At 34.0% G+C, this 18796-nt stretch overlaps 1 protein-coding gene across 1 annotated transcript; it reads right to left on the reverse strand.

Annotated features, from left to right (window-relative positions):
* Window positions 1-7134: 7134 nt before the first annotated feature.
* On the reverse strand, window positions 7135-10307 carry LOC131804083 (uncharacterized). Its single transcript, XM_059126433.1, has 2 exons — window positions 10172-10307; window positions 7135-10103 (listed from the first exon to the last, which is right to left on the reverse strand). The coding sequence occupies exons 1-2, from the start codon at window positions 10183-10185 to the stop codon at window positions 7277-7279; spliced, it is 2841 nt and encodes a 946-aa protein (XP_058982416.1). The 5' UTR covers window positions 10186-10307; the 3' UTR covers window positions 7135-7276.
* Window positions 10308-18796: the final 8489 nt, after the last annotated feature.

Consider the following 18796-nt stretch of genomic DNA (forward strand, 5'->3'; position numbering starts at 1 on the left):
TTTGTGGTCGTGGAGCGAGTAAATGTTCAACCATTTTCTTATTATTGTTCACTTTCATTACCTTTAATGCTTTAAATAAAGTTTTATGCAAATAATACAGTTGCTTGTTTTTATTTATTAACTTTATTAATTTCATCGTCTAGTATGTAGCCAAGTTCTTTCCAGTTTTGTTCAATGAATACAAATATCTTAAATATATTATTTACGGCACACTTAAATCTAGTGTCCAAATGTATAGGACAGTTTGTAAAATAATTTTGGCAAGCTCGAAGTTTCATATTATTTTCTAAATTTATAATGGTAGAATGAATATATTTCTGTAAAAAGATTTTCTTTTCTTGTCCAACGACAAAAATATATTGATAGTTGTTCAATGGTGTAAGAGCTTTCTCGATATCATTATAATTTTTTTCTCCATCCGTCCAATCTAAGCCATTCACATGTGTCTTGGTGTAGGCATTTGTTCTGCATGCTTCCCCAGAAAGTTCTTTTATATTAAAAGGTGGACGAAACAAAAAATAATCTGGAACAACAGAAGCACCACACATAAATGATAGTTCCTTCACGAAAATACTCTTGTGGTTTCCATGGCAATATTGAAAATCAACCAGTGCAATATCCGATCTATTGATTTCAATCATCTTCTTAGGAAAGTTGAATTTGAATGGAGGGGATATCATCGATGTTGGAGTATTTATAAAATTTTGTTCATGTCCAATAAAAACTTCAAACAAAGATGTCCACAATTGTATGTATGAAATCGTTGATCTCTTTTATAATTGTATGTAATAGCTGGTCCCAAATAATGTAAAACTTCTACCGGGGGTTGAAGATTACCGAAACTGTCGTAATAGTCGATATTATTATTGATTTTATTATATGCCACCCAATGCGTGCCAGGTCCACTGCTAACATCCAAATTTATGATACCACATTCAATTCGATGTGGTTTCTTAGGTAGATTATCACGCATATAAACACCTCTAAAGTGAGGTATATATTTTTTCCCAAAAAAACTAATATTTACATCGGTTAGAGGACCTTTGGGTAGCTGCTTAATTAGTTTTTTGGAGTTTTATTTTCATCAACATAAATTCCATAGCCCTTTTTATATGGTTTGAGATAGAGACCTTTACCCATAGCTATAGCTTCTATTGTTTTGTTATGTCTGGTTTGTTCATCCAACTCTTGTTTGGCTTTTTTTGCATTTAAAACGGCATTGGTAATTGCTGAACTACCCGATGCTAAGGCTCCCAATGCTCCTAATCCAGTTAGAATGGGAATGAGAGGAAGAAATCCACCTCTTTTGGGGACGCTTATTACTCGCGGTATAGCGACCTTTGATTTTTTTCCTCGAAACGTCTTTTGTATTTCATGTCTGGCTATTTTTATGGCTTCATCAATATCAGTTGGTTTTTTGCTTTTAAGGGAAATCGTAGCTTTTTTTAAAGCGTTTTTAAAAAGTTGTTGACCCAATATTTGTTTGGGGTTTTTATTACCCATGCCTAGCTTTGTCTTAGCCTTCATTATGTTAGTTACAAGATATGCGCTAATTTTTTCTCCAATGTTACTATTTTTCGATTTTACTCGCTCCCAAGCCCGTTCAGTTAGTTCACGATCAGCAATGTGACGTTGTTCAATATCTTTATTTTGTGAATAGGCAATATCGTGTGCTCTACACGCTGCATCTAATGGATTAATACCTTGATCTCCTCTTTGAATACGTTTTTCTAGCTTTGTTCCAGGTCCACAAAATTGATATCCTGGTAAATGAAGTTCAACGGGTAAAGAGTTAATCAACTTATTTACCAGTCCTCCTCCTTGAACGTGTTTCTTTCTAATAAATCGCTTCGTGTTGTAAACAATCATTTTATACTTTTTAGCGGGACGCTGAACGAAAGAAATATCGATATTTGATTATATTATAAATATGAACGTTTTCTTAAAACTACTCATTAGTTTAAATCATGAGATTACTGGAACAACAAGCTAAAATAATTGTTCAAAATGTGGATTTTATGCAAAGAAAGACCCCTCGACATAGTACTTTGCTGCCTGATTCTATACGAGCCTTAATAGTAGGACCATCAAATTGTGGAAAGACTAATGTGATGCTTAGTTTGATAGAAAGCCCCAATGGATTAAAATTTGAAAATGTTTACATTTACTCAAAATCGCTGTATCAGACAAAATATGAGTACCTAAAGAAACTGATATCCACTATAAAGGGAATGAGATTGTATACATTTAATAACAATGACGATGTTATACAAACGGACGAAATAAAGCCAAACTCAATCATGATTTTTGATGATGTTGCATGCGATAAACAAAACAACATTAAAAATTACTTCAGTATGGGGCGACATAAGAATGTTGATTCGTTTTATTTGTGTCAAACATACACACGTATACCAAAACATTTATTGCGTGATAATGCGAATTTTATAATCGTGTTTAAACAAGATGATCTGAATTTAAGACATATATTTAATGATCACGTCGGATGTGACATTAGTTTTGAAGATTTCAAAAAAATTTGTCATGAATGCTGGAAGGAAAAGTATGGATTTCTAACGATTTCCAAGGATGACGAAATTCACTCTGGAAGATACAGAAAAGGCTTTCATATATTTATTCAACCTTAATATTATTTAATGTATTTGCAAATGTTAATTTATATTAGTGCACCTACAGCCATGGAGGAGGAAATGCTGAAACGGCTTGTTAAGTCCAGAAATGTCTTGAAAAAGAAATTTCAAAGCATTAAAATGGGTGAAGAAGCTAAAACTACAGAATTGAAAAATACTTTCAAACCAATAACGGAGCCAATAAACAAACTACTAAAGCTTTCAACTGAAAATACTTCCAAAATGATTATGCCTAAGAAAGAGAAAATGGAAATGTACAGAGATTCTATTATTACAAGTACACCCCTTAAGAATTATAAACCAGATGTTAAGTTAGATTCCAATGCATTGGAGGGGTTAAAGCATAAAGTAGATTACACACAAAATTTCGATTCCTTTAATACATCACAAGACGACGACAAATTTTATTCCAACAATGAGGAACCTATGAATCTATCATTCTTGAAGAAAATTAAAAAACTAGATGTAGTCTATGGTCCACACAAAGATAACAATGGAGAATGGAGATTTGGGGACCAACCACTCAAAATAAGCAATGAAAAGATTATGATTGGAAATAAAAATTGGGCATTAACACCCGGTTTGTTTGAACTGTTGTTTTATCAAGACCCCAAGAACTATGATCATACAGAACTCGATATTTACAAAACAATATTATTAGACACAAATGCGCATAAAATAAACTATGAATCTAATGGACGAACAAAGTCCAACAGGGGACAAAAATATAAGAAAATAATAAAAAATATAATAGAGGATACTCACAGCGGCAATGGCTTACTGACAATAAATCCTGGTAAACCCAACTATATATACTGGGACGATCCCAACGAATTGATAGAACGATTAAAGCTGTTGTTGGCATCACAACAAGCCGGAAACAATAACCATACTAATGAAATTGTTTCTATTATCGAGGAACTGCGAGAAGGAAATATAATATATTAAATAATACTCTCAAGGAGCATACAACATATGACTGTTGACAAGTTTGGACATCATTACAATCAAAAAAATCAATCAATAGCAGTGAGAGAAAATGTTTCGAGATTATTGGGAGTCAATATTGATGAAGATAACAACCTTAACGTGCAAAATAAAAAGATTAGGAATGTTGCATCTCCAGCAGAAGGAGCGGATGCGGTCAACCAAGCATACGTACATACGCAAATCAAGCACATTCAAGAAATTTTAAAGAAAAATTTCATTCAAGAGTGCACCTTCCTAAGAGAAGAAATATCACAACTCAAACGTTCACAAAACGAAATATTTAAAGCCTTATCGCAAGCTCCATTCAACTCACCAGCTTTAATATATCATACCGAATAAAACAATGGAAAAGCGGGGTTTGGTAAATGAACTTCATCATCAAGCACGAAAAAACTTTCCAAGACGAAGGGTTATTACAAAGGGTATTGATGATCTCTGGCAAGCAGATTTAGTTGAAATGGGCAGTTACTCAAAAGCAAACAAGGGGTTCCGATTTTTGTTAACTGTCATCGATACATTTTCGAAATTCGCATGGTGTGAAGCCCTTAAAACAAAAACGGCAACGGATGTTTCTATGGCTTTTGAAAAAATCTTACAAAGAGGAAGAATTCCAAAAAATTTGCAAACCGATGATGGAAAAGAATTTTTCAACACAGATTTTAAAAAACTAATGCAGAAATATTCCATAAACCACTACTCCACATATAGTGTATTGAAGGCCTCAATTGTTGAGCGTTTTAATAGAACTTTGAAGTCGCTAATGTGGAAGGAGTTCAGTTATAATGGGAATTATCTATGGATTGATGTTTATAGAGAATTGGTTAAACAATACAATAAAACACCTCATCGAACAATAAAAATGGCCCCTATTCAAGTAAATTCATCGAATGAGAAGGCATTGTTGCAATCTGCTTATAACCACTTAAAAATTTTTAGGAGACAAAACTTTCGTGTGGGTGATCATGTACGCATTAGCAAATATAAACATCAATTTGAAAAGGGATACACGCCAAATTGGACTACGGAAATATTCAAGATAAGAACAATAAGAATAACAAACCCCGCTACTTATTTATTAGAAGACTATGAAGGAAATCCCATCCAAGGATGTTTCTACAAAGAAGAACTTTTACCCACAAAATATCCCAACACGTATTTAGTTGAGAAAATTTTAAAAACAAAAGGTAATAAAGTCTTGGTTAAGTGGCTGGGATTCTCAGACAAACATAATTCATGGATAGATAAGAATCATATCATATAATCTTAATATGTAGATATACAATATACAAGCATATATTTAAATAAATAAAAACCCATATATACGTATGCATATTTTGTGTTTCAATTATTACGACAAAGAATTTTGCAATGTCAAGAACGTTTACTGTGTCCGGTAAATCTCCAATTCTACATTCAACATATTTACCCCCAATTGAATTGGGAAATAGTAGTTATGAGTGTTGCCTAATAGATTTCCAATCATACAATTCAATACCCAATGTGGATAATGATAACAATCTCTTTCACATTGGAGACAATATTATAAAAATACCTATAGGATCCTATGAATTGCAAGATATTGCGAATTACTTGGAAACGGAATATAAAACTATCCACGAGAATAGATCCATTGAAATTAAGGCGAATAATAATACGCTAAAAGTAGAAATCATGTCTTCTCATGATCCTATTTACTTTGATAAAGAAAAATCTATAGGCAAGCTTTTTGGTTTTACCGAAAAAATCTTAGAATCTGGGAAAAAACATACTTCAAACCTTCAAGTCGACATTTTAAAGGTTAATGCCATACAAATACACTGCAATATTGTAACTGGATCATTCATGAATGGGTCGCCAACGCATATTCTACATGAATTTGCTCTTAATGTTCCTCCGGGATATAAATTGGTAGAGAGACCAATGAATCTCATTTATTTACCAGTGAACGTCAAAGAAATCGGTCGTCTGGAGATAAAGATAGTAGATCAAGAAGGTCGCTTTATAAATTTTAGAGAGGAAGAAATCACGCTACGTATTCATATAAGACCAATGCAATCATGATTATCTACAATAAATACAATCATAAACAAATACCAAGACACATTCAACACAAAGTTGTCAAACCGACAAGACCTACAATTTCAAAGGAAAATAAAGAGTTTTTAAAACTTATTAAGCTTAAAGTCAAACCAAATGTCTGAAATACTTAACATTAATGAGCGTCCATTCTCGGATGAGAATATTGTAAAGAGAGACTACCACAGCTATGTTCCATATATTCAATCATTTAAAAATAATGATGAAATTCGGATAAGTATACAAAATCAGGATCTTTACATACTTCCATCGGAGAGTTATCTATTCATTGAAGGAAATTTGAAAAATAGCAAGGGAGAAGTATCGCAATATGCAAGACTGAGAAATAATTGTGTGGGATACATGTTTGATGAAATTCGCTATGAACTAAATGGAGTTGAAATTGATCGTACTCGTTATCTAGGAATAACTACAGAAATTAAAAATTGGATTTCTCTAAGCGAATCCGAAAGTAAGGTTATGAGCAAAGCGGGATGGAAAGCTGATAATGATTTATCAGTAGGATACTTTAATTTTTGTGTACCCTTAAACCGTCTACTAGGGTTCGCAGAGGACTTTGATAAAGTAATTTGCAACAGCAAGCACGACTTGATTCTTTTGCGTAGTGCCAACGATAAAAATGTGTGTTATTCAACCATGGATACGGAGGAAATTAAACTCACCATAACAAATGTTGTATGGAAAGTACAACACATTCAATTATCAGACTATAGAAAAATCAGCTTCTTGAAAACTATTAAGGATGGAAAAGCGTTGCCTTTAGCATTCCGCAGCTGGGACTGCTACTTTAATCCAACTTTTGCTGGTGGAAGACAACACAGTTGGAGTGTTAAATTGTCTGTCAATCATGAAAGACCACGATATGTTGCTTTGATATTTGAAAAAGACAACAAGCTGGAACATTGCGAACTTAAAAACATCAAAGTTCACTTGAACTCTGAAACCTATCCTTACGATGATTTGAATGTAAAGTTCGAAGAAAATGGCTATGCAGTACTATATGACATGTATACAAAGTTTCAACAATCATATTACATGAGGGAGCCACAACCAATTCTTACATATGCAAGTTTTAAAGACAAGCCCATTGCCGTTATTGACATTAGCAATCAAAACGAAGCTGTTAAGAATGGACCAATCGATTTAAAAATCCAATTTGAAACCAATAAACCAATTCCACAAAACACTTCTGCGTACTGTTTAATTATACATGATCGTCTGGTCGAGTACGTTCCATTAACAGGAATTGTACGAAAAGTAGTATAATCTATTTTATACTCACCTTTGCAAGAATATTTCAATAAAACGCAATTTACATAAATTTATAAACAAAAATATTTTGTTTTATTTTATAATAAGAATAGTTAAAGACTAGTTAAAATATAATACACTTATATTTACTTAAAAATTAAACATTTTGTGTTGCGAGAAAATATTAATATGATGACATTTATAGTGAGTAAAGACAATTAAATTAATATTATTACTATGCTCTTTTATCTATATATTGAAACTTAAATCATAATTAAATTTATATTTTAATCCAAGTCCATTGAGACAGATTCATTTGAGTTATTTACATTTGTTTCATGAAGGTTATTTAATCTATAGTGACCCCAAGCATAGGTGTGAATACCATCCTCTAGAATAAATCGTTTATCATCATGATGGCTTAGCGATATTTTAGTAATTTTGTCTGTATATATTGTATGCTGTCTTGACCTAAACGAAAACATGGTACCGTAAAAAACCTTTTTGTTATAAAGACATTCTCGATATTTATCTATAGTATACTTTTTTAGGACCGACTTTTTAACTCCCTTAGATTTTTTTACTTCTTCGCTATCAACTACATTGATGGCATACATTTTAGGACGAAGGCCTACAAATTCAACCATTGTTTTTCCGTCATTCTCATCTTTCATCATGCCAAGTTTTTTCTTATTAATTAGAGGAAGTTTATATTTATTTTCTTTTGAAAACCCTGAGGTGTCAAATCTAGCCAATATTTCATCTAAAGATAATTCGGAATACAAATTCCGTCCGTAAAATGTTAATATGAACGAATCTGTATCCATATAATTTAGAATAAAATCCTCACCAAATTTCACTTTTAGAAAATCATACAGAAAATCATACATCACCCACTTTGATAAATCTAATATGCAGAACCCTAAGTACAATGGTCTATCATATTTTACTCTGACATTCCTAATTTGAATAGCAACCATATTTTCGGAGAATATCGAAAGGCTGTGAAAATTTGGCTTCGAGATTAATTTACTAGCAACATTCCTTCTTCTTTGGTTTGCCTCATCTACCCACATTGTCACAATTTTCACAGTTTTTCTTTTGTCGATATTCTCCATTGTCTTACCGAATGAAGAGTTATTCAATAATTTAAAAAAATCTTTTTCAAAGGCATTTTCAGCCTTTTCCCTATGTTCATTATTCTTCAGTATGTAAGGAGCTAACCAAGCGCTTTGTGTGAAAGCCAAAACTCTATGGACTTTCTTAAGAATTAGTCCATGTTTCAGAGATTGCTTAAGTAATTTGTAGTGTATGGTGTATGATGTTTTGTCAGTAAAATCTGCAATCAGTTTTTCAGTTTTTGAGCCCTCAACACACTTTTTCTCCGCCAAAAAAGGTAAATCGTTATGTTTGTCGTGAAGGTGCGGTGGATATTCAATATCAACCTCTAAAATAAAACCAGTAGGAGCGTTGTCAGGAATAGATAATATTACAGCTGGATCATTGAATTTCTCCATTTCATAACCCTCCACCCATCTAAAATCTTTTTCAGGGAGACACTCAGTCATAACTGTACCATATAAATTATTTACATCCAAGTAATAGATATTTACCTCTGGTTTGGCACTATTATAATTGGGAGCATCTTCATTATTTGCTACCGAGTGTCTGTTTGAGCACTGGGTAAGCCCTCCCCGAATACCATTTTTGCAGAAATTGTACATGTCTATATCTCTGAGTAGCTCAAGTTCGACTTTAGTACATAGTAGCATTGCATCCCAAGATAGAGATGGTGCTGTGAGATATTGACAAGGGTCCAGTTCGTGAATTCGCATACATAAGCTCCTGAAATTTTCAAATACGTCTGCTAAAAGCAAGACATCAGCTTTTAAATACAAATCCATGTAGTCTTGCATAGTTTGACATCGAAAATGTGACCAAACATTTGTTGCATGCCTATAATCGTCTGACGAGCATTCAGTATCTGTCAACTTATTATAAAATTGGTCTATAGGGGGAAGTTGTTTCTCCTTCAATTTTTCAAATGATGAAATATATTCGTAGGGAAATACTCCTTTCCTAGTCATAAGTTCGAATGCTTCATCATCAGGAAAATGAGATCTGACAGCAACAAAAGAATCTCGAGATAAATTCCTTGCTAATTTATCCAAACTAGTAGGCATAAATCGAAAACTATCTAAGAAACGATGCTCTAATCTATTCATTTTCTTTTTCTTCTCTTTTTTGCCCTCACTTTCCTCTTCTTGCTGGAATTCCTCATCATCTTCCTCACTCGAATCTTCTTCTTCTCCTACAACAACTGTACTTTTTAAAGAACTAGAGTCGGTTGACTCGTTATCCATATTAATGAAATAAGACATTGAAATATATTTTTCTTTGTTTTGAGGTATGACTCTTATTTCACCTCCAAATTCAACTAATTCTTTAAAGAAGAGGTGACAGTCGTACGAAGAAAAATTGTGGAAATATATTGGAATAAATTTAGGTAGATGATATTGCAGATTGCAATGGTTATGTACCGCACCTCGATATTGCCCCGTTAAGTGACAATGATCTTTCACCCTATCGTTACCTAAAATATCGCCACATATACGACAATTTATATCCCTAAGAAAGGCTGTCTCTTCTTCGGGTGTTAGAGTATTCATAGGTTTCGTTTTGGTTAGGTAACTATCATACAAAAATTTACAATCCTGAATTAGTTCTTTCAGAAAAACATTTGCTGCGTCGGGTCCACTATATATAAATAACTTATTTAAATTTTCATTAAAACTACATTTAATAAAATAACTAAAAGCACATGGAATATGCTTCTTTACCTTTTCCGTTTTTTTACTCGCCCCATTGTTCTCATCTTCCTGCACGTCTTCCAGTACACTTTCGGAGTCAGCATAAATAACGAAAGGCACCTTATCCTTTTTCTTGTGATTGACGAACTTCAGTACGGCTTCTTTTTTGTTCGGCAGGGCACAGACTACTTTTCCACACTGCTTTTTGTGAGTCATACATTTATTTTCATCGTGGAAACATTGCAGGCATCCAAAACAAAAATAACCTTTCTCCTTATGACTTGTGAATTGAGACCGCATAAGACTGAAAAAAAGAACAAATACATGATTATTATGATATGGTTTTGATTGATAAGTTTTGTTTTTAATTACCAAGACATATCCATAACCAAAATGTAATGAAAATTTTCTTCATTGTGCAGCAATATTAAATTAATGTGATTGCTTTTCGTCTCCTTTGTTAAGTAATATGGACCAACGACCGACTTGTTTTCATAACCGAAAACATTTACGCTGATCTCTGGGTTGTTCATTTCAAATTTTTTTATATATTTAAGACCCAATGGGAAATTTAATTGTTCGAAATTTAGCGATATTCCAGACTGCAGAATAATGACATCTTGGTGTATGTCTACGTTATATGAAGAGGTTATACTCGGATCTCCATATGCAGTTTCTCCCAATGCAACAACCATACACCACTTAAAACAAAAGTCATCATAGTTTTTGATGTTAAGGCACGCACCCTTCTTGTTGCTTAATGATTTCGGAGTTGGAATATAATGTGAGCCACGTGTTAAGTTGGCCCTCAACACATTTATGTCAAGTTTTAAAAGTTTCTCCAGGGCCCAATTAGAGCCTCTTTCTTGGAACTCTTCTGATTTAGCCATAATTTCCACACAGTGGTTGAAAACGACCTCTTCCAAATCATCTCCCAGGGTTAATAGCGTTGTTTTTGAAATATGATTAAATATATTTTCAATAGTTAACTCTTTGGAAGTTGAAGGTCCATCTTTTTCATTGTTTGGTTTCACATATAGTCCTTGGAGTTCCATATTAAATTTTATGAGCGTTTTACCGTTTAACTCATTTTTCAAGGTTTTAATTATTAATTCTTTTGAAGCATTAAGAAAATCGATCGGGTACAAAATGTCTTTATTGTTTTGTATCTCATAGCTGAGTATATTTTTGTTAAATGCACTTTTAACAATTTTTATGTCAGAATCCAGATTTTTTCTCACGGTGGATCGATGTTCTTCGCTACGAACGTGTGATCGTATATTATTCACAATTTTATCACAATCACCACAAAACTTTTCCACCTTCACAGCTGATTTATTTTCATGCTGCTGCTTTAGTTTTTCTTGTTGTTGATCACGATTTTGTTTCATTACATGCTCATCTCCATGATGGTTCTCTAAGTGCAATTCTAAATCGTTTACACTTTCACATAAAACATCACAAAACATACAATGCTTTTTCATATGTTTCACAAATTCACTTTTTTCCTTGTAATAAAGGCTGCATGACCAACAAATTTTTTGAGACATTATAAAAACTTTTTTAAAAATATTAAGAAACGATGCTTATTAATCTGTGACTTGTTGAGTACTGAAATTTCTTCCAATCCAATCAATACATTATTGACTACATTTTGTAAACAAATAGAAATTCTGTGATTGAAGCAGAATTTGTCATGAAACTCTGCAACAACGCTTCCCCCCAAATTCTCATATCCATTTCACAGAAATCCAATTGTTAGTTAATGTAAACAATGGTGTTTCCTTCTTCAAATCCCTTCAATCTTCAATACCGAATTGATGCAGGGTTTGTCATGAAACTCTTTCAGTTTCAATTCTCTCAAATTGCTACATAATGTAAACAAATTCTTCATCGACAAAACTATCAAAAAGCGATCGATATAATGTATCAAAATGCCTGTCCACACAAGAAGAATTTGCTTTGATTGGCTACAGCAGCATTTTTTTAGTGTGTATATGCTACAACATTAATTGGTGGTTAGATGTCGCCTATATCGTTTCGAGGGAAATGACTGGAGAGCCATCTGGACAAAATAATAGAACACACATCTTCTTGTTGACTATGATACTAACCAAATTTGTCTCTGCTATATTCACTTCTCATATGGTGGATCTCTCTAGCCCCATTCGATATGATCATATTTCAATAGTTTTGGAGTGTGTCTATGCTACAACATAATTTATGGATAGTATGGATGGAACTCACCGTTAGATGTCGCCTATATCGTTTCGAGGGAAATGACTGAACATTTTTGAGTCGCTAAAATTATAGACAAATTAAAACAAGTACAACGAAAAGTTAGTTTTGTCTTTTTATCTCATCATGTTTTGCATAGCCAACATGCTGATTTTCGTGTTCAACCCACTCGACTTCGTTATCGTTTTTCTTAAAACCCCTGAAATATCAATAATTGCAGCATATTTGTCAATTGAAACTCTTCTATAATATATCACATTTATTGAAGTCGATTTCTTGAAATATATGTTTTCAAATAAATTAATAAGCACATTTGACTGCAGTAATCAGCATGTTGACTATATAAAAGCATTCTGAGAGCCATCTAGATAAAATGATTTTCTTCGATACTTACCTCTTTCAGATGTGTTTCTGCTATATTCACTTCTCACATGGTGAATCTCTTTAGCCCCACTCGATATGATCATAATACATTTTTTTTTTTCGGAGGGTGTCTCTGCTAGTGGTGAATATTAAAACTTGAAATTTCACCATCCCATACACAGTTTTGGATTGTGTCTGCGCTAAACTTAGCGCCATCTAGTAGTTCATATTAAAACTAGCAACACCAACGCCAACAGCCCCAATAAAATTTGACGTGGTACAATTCAAAAGACAACATCCCCAATATAATTTGCCGTGGTACAATTCAAACGACAACATCCCCAATATATTTCACCGTGGTACATTTCAAAAGACAACATCCCCAATATATTTCACCGTGGAGAATTTACCCTAATCAACATCCCCAATAGAATTTGCCGTGGTACAATTCCCAAGACAACATCCCCATTAAAATTCACCGTGGTGAATTTACCCAAATCAACATCCCCAATAGAATTTGCCGTGATAAATCGTGGTGAATTCCCAACATCCCCATAAGCACACTACTTCAGTACTTTTCGTTCAATTATAGGAACCATTTGTAAAACCATCTCCATATCTTAACCACAGACAATTATGGCACACACTTCGAAAAACACCTCCATATCTCAATTCCAGATACCAATAGAGATCTAAATATCAAATTTCAGAATTTCATCTTCATCCCTTCATCCAATACCAAATATGGCACCATTCAATTCTTTTTGAACAATTATAGGAACCATTTTCAAAACAATACGAAATATGATACCATTCAGTAATTTTCCGACAGTTATAGGACCTGTTTCCAAAACCACTTCCATATTTTAAATATAGACAGAAAACATCTATAAAAATTTCGGGATTTCAGTCCTATTCTTCCATCCAATGCCCAACTTAGTATATTTCCAAAATCACCTCTATATCTAAATGTCAGATACCAACAGAGACGTCAATATAAAATTTCTGCATTCCAACTTTATCTATTCATCCAATACCCAATTTAGTACCACTTAGTACTTTTCGAACAAATAAAGTACACATATCGGAAACTACCTCCATATCTCAATTCCAGATACCAATAGAGACCTCAATATAAAATTTCGGCATTCCAATTCTAGTATACAAGACCCCCCCATCCCCCAAATACTGAATTCTAGCTTGGTCTTCTGTTACTTCACCAAATACTTGGTACCTTTAAAGAATTTTAATTTTTATACCCTACAACACAAGGTGGTCAGGGTATTATGTCTTTGTGCATTTGTAACATTTTGTAACAGGCAGAAGGAAACGAGATAGACCCATAGTTCCTTTTGATGATCTGCATAGAATCACATTCTGAGTTGATTTATGCATGTCCGTCCGTCCGTCTGTCCGTCCGTCTGTCCATGTATTTTTGTAAACAAAGTACAGGTCGCATTTATTGTCCTATCCAGATGAAATTTTGCGCAAATCATTTTTTTGGCCCAAGGACGAACCCTATTGAAATTTAAGACAATTGGTCAAAATTTAGATATAGCTCCCATATATATCTTCGTCCGATTTGCATTTTATTGTGCACCAAACGTGTAATATTAGCCCAAATATTATGGAATTTTGCACATACACCAAATTAGGTCTGAAAATAAGTATGCCAAATTTGATCGAAATCGATTCAGATATAGCTATAGCTCCCATATATATTGTTCATCCGATTTGTTATTTTTGTCCTCCGCAGCCGTAATATACACTCTGTAACAACAATATTTGGGGAAATGTATCAAATACAGCTCAGAAATACATTTGCTAAATTTTATCGAGATCGGTTCAGATTTGGATGTAACTCCCATATATAACTTCGTCCGATTTACTTTTTATTGTGCACCAAACGTCTAATATTTGTCCAAATGGAATGGAATTTGGTACTTACGACCGAATTGAGTCTAGAAGCTAGTATGTCAAATTTGGTGAAAATATAGCTATAGCTTCCATATATATTATTCATCCGATTTGTTATATTTGTTACCCACTCCGTAACAACGATATTCAGGGAAATATATCAAATACAGCTCAGAAATATTTTTGCCAAATTTTATCGAGACCGGTTCAGATTTGGATATAGCTCCCATATATATCGTTATCCGATTTCAAATTAATTGTGCACCAAATGGGCAATACAGGTCCGAATTTAAAAGATACAAATGCTTCGGCATATTTAGTCTTTTGAACTTTAAATTATAATCATAATCGTAGCGTGGATGATTCAATTCTCCCATAAAAACTTTTAATTGTTATGTGGATCTCTACTTAATTAGCAAAGTGGTGTAGGGTATCATAAAGTCGGCCCCGCCCGACTTGAAGGCTTTCTTTACTGGTTTTCTACCTAACTTAGTACTATTTAGCACACATTTCCGAAACCACCTCCATATCTCAATACCAGATACTCAGTACTTTTCGTTCAATTATAGGAACCATTTGTAAAACCATCTCCATATCTTAACCACAGACAGTAAACAGTGACATCTATATCAAATTCCACGTATTTCAGCTCTATCCCTTCAGCCAATGCTAAATTTTTTTTTCGTACAATTATGGCACACATTTCGAAAAACACCTCCATATCTCAATTCCAGATACCCAAAAAGATCTAAATATCAAATTTCAGAATTACATCTTCATCTCTTCACCCAATACCAACTATCGCAACATTCAATTCTTTTTGAAAAATTATAGGAACCATTTTCAAAACCACCCCTCTATCTTAATCACATACAGAATATAGTGACATATATATCAAATTTCAACTTTGTACTATTTATAGTACCTTACGCACCATAATAGTACTCATATCGGAAAACAACCTTCATATTTCAATTCCAGATACCAACAGAGACCTCAATATCAAATTTGAGGATCCCAGCCATTCGACCAATTCAAAATCTTTTACGATTTAGTACGTTTCGTACAAATGTAGGACACATCTCCAGACCACCGCCAAGCCTCAAAAACAGATACCATCTGTAAGCTAAATATCAAATTTCCAAATTTTATCTCCGTCCTTTCATTCAATACGAAATATGATACCATTCGGTACTTTCACATATGATGTTTCTACCAACACTAAATCATGTGTGAATATAATATGTCGGTTGTTTTTATTTAATAAAATATGTCATAAGTGCTCGATATTCTTTAAAACTTTTCACAATTCAATAAAAGATTTTGTCTAAAAAAGGCGTAAATTGGTGCACATCCTTATATAAATGTTATCGAAAAGAAGTGAAAAGAAAATCAGTTGTAATTCAAACTTCGTGCATCGAAATGTTGGTATAATGTAGTTTAGGATCACATAACATCACCTCTTATTCGAAGACCCTTTAAGAAAGCCCAGGGCAAGGTCTATGCTTATAACAGAAAAAAAATTCTTGGAATGAAAAACCAAAAAGTTCAATGTTATTCGTTAGAGGACAGTTGAAAGAGTTACTATCAACACATATACTCATCATTTGTCATGGAACATAATACCTTTTACCGCTTTAGTATTATGTATACAAGCCCCCCCATCCCCAAATACTGAATTCTAGCTTGGTCTTCTGTTACTTCACCAAATACTTGGTACCTTTAAAGAATTTTAATTTTTTTAAATTTGTTTGTTCGTCTTTCAAATGCTTTATGTATTTTGGTTTTTTTTTTAGTAAGTGGGGGAGAGGTACCTGTGGAGGGAATGCATTCTGGCGTTCGCTTGTCTGTCATATAAAAATTATTCTTGATTTCCCCCTCTGTGTGATAGGTAACCCTGAAGAACAACGATCACATTCTGTCACACATTTCAGTAGTGGTAAAACCATAGAAGAGTTAGTTATTCTCAATGGACAATAAAAAGCAAACACCTCAACTAATAGTTCAGACAGTCAAACAGTCAATGAAAAACGAAAAAAAAAACATTGAAACAATTGACAAGTGTTATCATTAATTTCATCGTCATTCGCCATGCCTTGTCGCCGCCGATGAAGGCTGTGACGAAGAAGATGTGAACACGATGATAGTGCCGTTTAGTTGTTGTCATAGGTTGGGTGACCTTCTGTAACCTCATTAGCTAGACTTAAATTTGTCTGGGCTTTAATTAGGAATGCATTACGTATAAGAAACCCAATAAATTATTATTTGGTAGAAGGGAATGAGTTTAGAATTGTAAAAGGGGATGAGGGGGGGAGGGGGGCTTAGGCAAGAAATATCGATATAGGGCACCTTCCAAATATTTAGACTAGAACAAATAAAAAAACATTAAGTTCGGCCGGGCCAAACTTTTAATACCCTCCACCTTAGGGTAAAAGAAACATTAGAAGAAATGTGGCAAAAACCATTAAAATGCCGAATATCGGGAGGTACCGTTATATGGGGGCTACACCAAAACGTGGACCTATAATTACAATGTTTCGCTACACCAACTAGGACCCATTATGACCCACAAATACCAATTTTTAGACAAATCAGTGACAAAATGTGGCAAAAACCATCAAAATACCGAATATCGGGATGTACCGTTATATGGGGGCTATATCAAATCATGGACCCATGCATGCAATGTTTCGCCACCGAAGCTGGAACCCATTATGACCAACAAATACCAATTTTCAGAAAAATCCGTGAAAAAATGTGGCAAAAATCATCAAATTACCGAATATCGGGAGGTACCGTTATATGGGGGCTATACCAAAACGTGGACCTATAATTACAATGTTTCGCTACACCAACTAGGACCCATTATGACCCACAAATACCAATTTTTAGACAAATCAGTGAAAAAATGTGGCAAAAACTATAAAAATACGGAATATCGGGAGGTACTGTTATATGGGGGCTATACCAAATCATGGACTTATACATGCAATGTTTCGCCACCGGAGCTGGAACCCATTATGACCAACAAATACCAATTTTCAGCCAAATCCGTGAAAAAAGGTTGCAAAAATCATCAAATTACCGAATATCGGGAGGTACCGTTATATGGGGGCTATACCAAAACGTGGACCTATAATTACAATGTTTCGCTACACACACTAGGACCCATTATGACCCACAAATACCAATTTTCAGCCAAATCCGTGAAAAAATGTGGCAAAAAAAAAATAAAATACCGAATATCGGGAGGTACCGTTATATGGGGGCTATACCAAATCATGGACCCATACATGCAATGTTTCGCCACCGGAGCTGGAAACCATTATGACCCACAAATACCAATTTTCAGCCAAATCCGTGAAAAATGTGGCAAAAAAACTAAAATACCGAATATCGGGAGGTACCTTAATATGGGGGCTATACCACAACGTGGACCTATAGATGCAATGTTTTGCCACACGCTCAGGGACCTGTTATGACCTACAAATACCAATTTCCAGACAAATCCGTGAAAAAATGTGGCATAAATCATCAAAATACCGAATATCGGGAGGTACCGTTATATGGGGACTATACCAGAACGTGGACCGATATATCTCATTTTCAATACCAACCATCCTAGACACAATGCAAATAGCTCTGCTGAATTTTGGCGCTCTACGTCAAATAATGTGGGCTGTATCGTGATTTCAACAGACAGACGGACAGACAGACAGACGGACAGTCAGACAGACGGAAATCGTTAAATCGACTTAGAATTTTATGCTGATTATGAATATTTCTACTTTATGGGGTCTAAGACGAATATTTAAGGATGTTACAAACGGAATGACAAAGTTAATATACCCTCCTTTCCAAGGTGGAGGGTATAAAAAGGACTTAGTGTTACCCAAGGATTTGTAGTCTGAGATTGAGTAATTGGTGAATTTGTAATTGGGAGAAAATTCCTAAGTGGTACCGAAAAGTACTAAGTGGTACCAAATTTAGTATTGAGTGAGTGTATAGGGTTAGAATCCCGAAATTTGCTATTGAGGTCTACGTTGGTATATGGGATCGAGATATGGAGGTGGTTTTGAAAATATGAAAAAGTACCAAATGGTACGAAATATGGTATTGAGTGAAAGAATAGTGCTGAAATCCTTAAATTTGATAAAGATGTCACTGTTTTCTGTCGGTGGTTAAGATATGGAGTTGGTTCTGTAAATGTGTACTACAATTGCACGAAAAGTACTAAGTGGTACTAAATTTTGTATTGAGTGAATGTATAGGGCTAAAATCTCTAAATTTGATATTGAGGTATCTCTTGGTATCTGGGATTGAGATCTGGTGGTGTTTATACAAAGGCGTACTATAACTGTACGAAAAGTACTAAATAGCTAAATATTTGGATCACTGTTGATTACTAGAATGGATAGATGTAGATTCTTTTAGATATGCGTACTAAATGTTATTTAATTTGGTATCGGTAAAAGGGAT

Source organism: Musca domestica, unplaced genomic scaffold (genome assembly GCF_030504385.1).
Source record: "Musca domestica strain aabys unplaced genomic scaffold, Musca_domestica.polishedcontigs.V.1.1 38, whole genome shotgun sequence".
In the NCBI taxonomy this organism is placed as follows: domain Eukaryota; kingdom Metazoa; phylum Arthropoda; class Insecta; order Diptera; family Muscidae; genus Musca; species Musca domestica.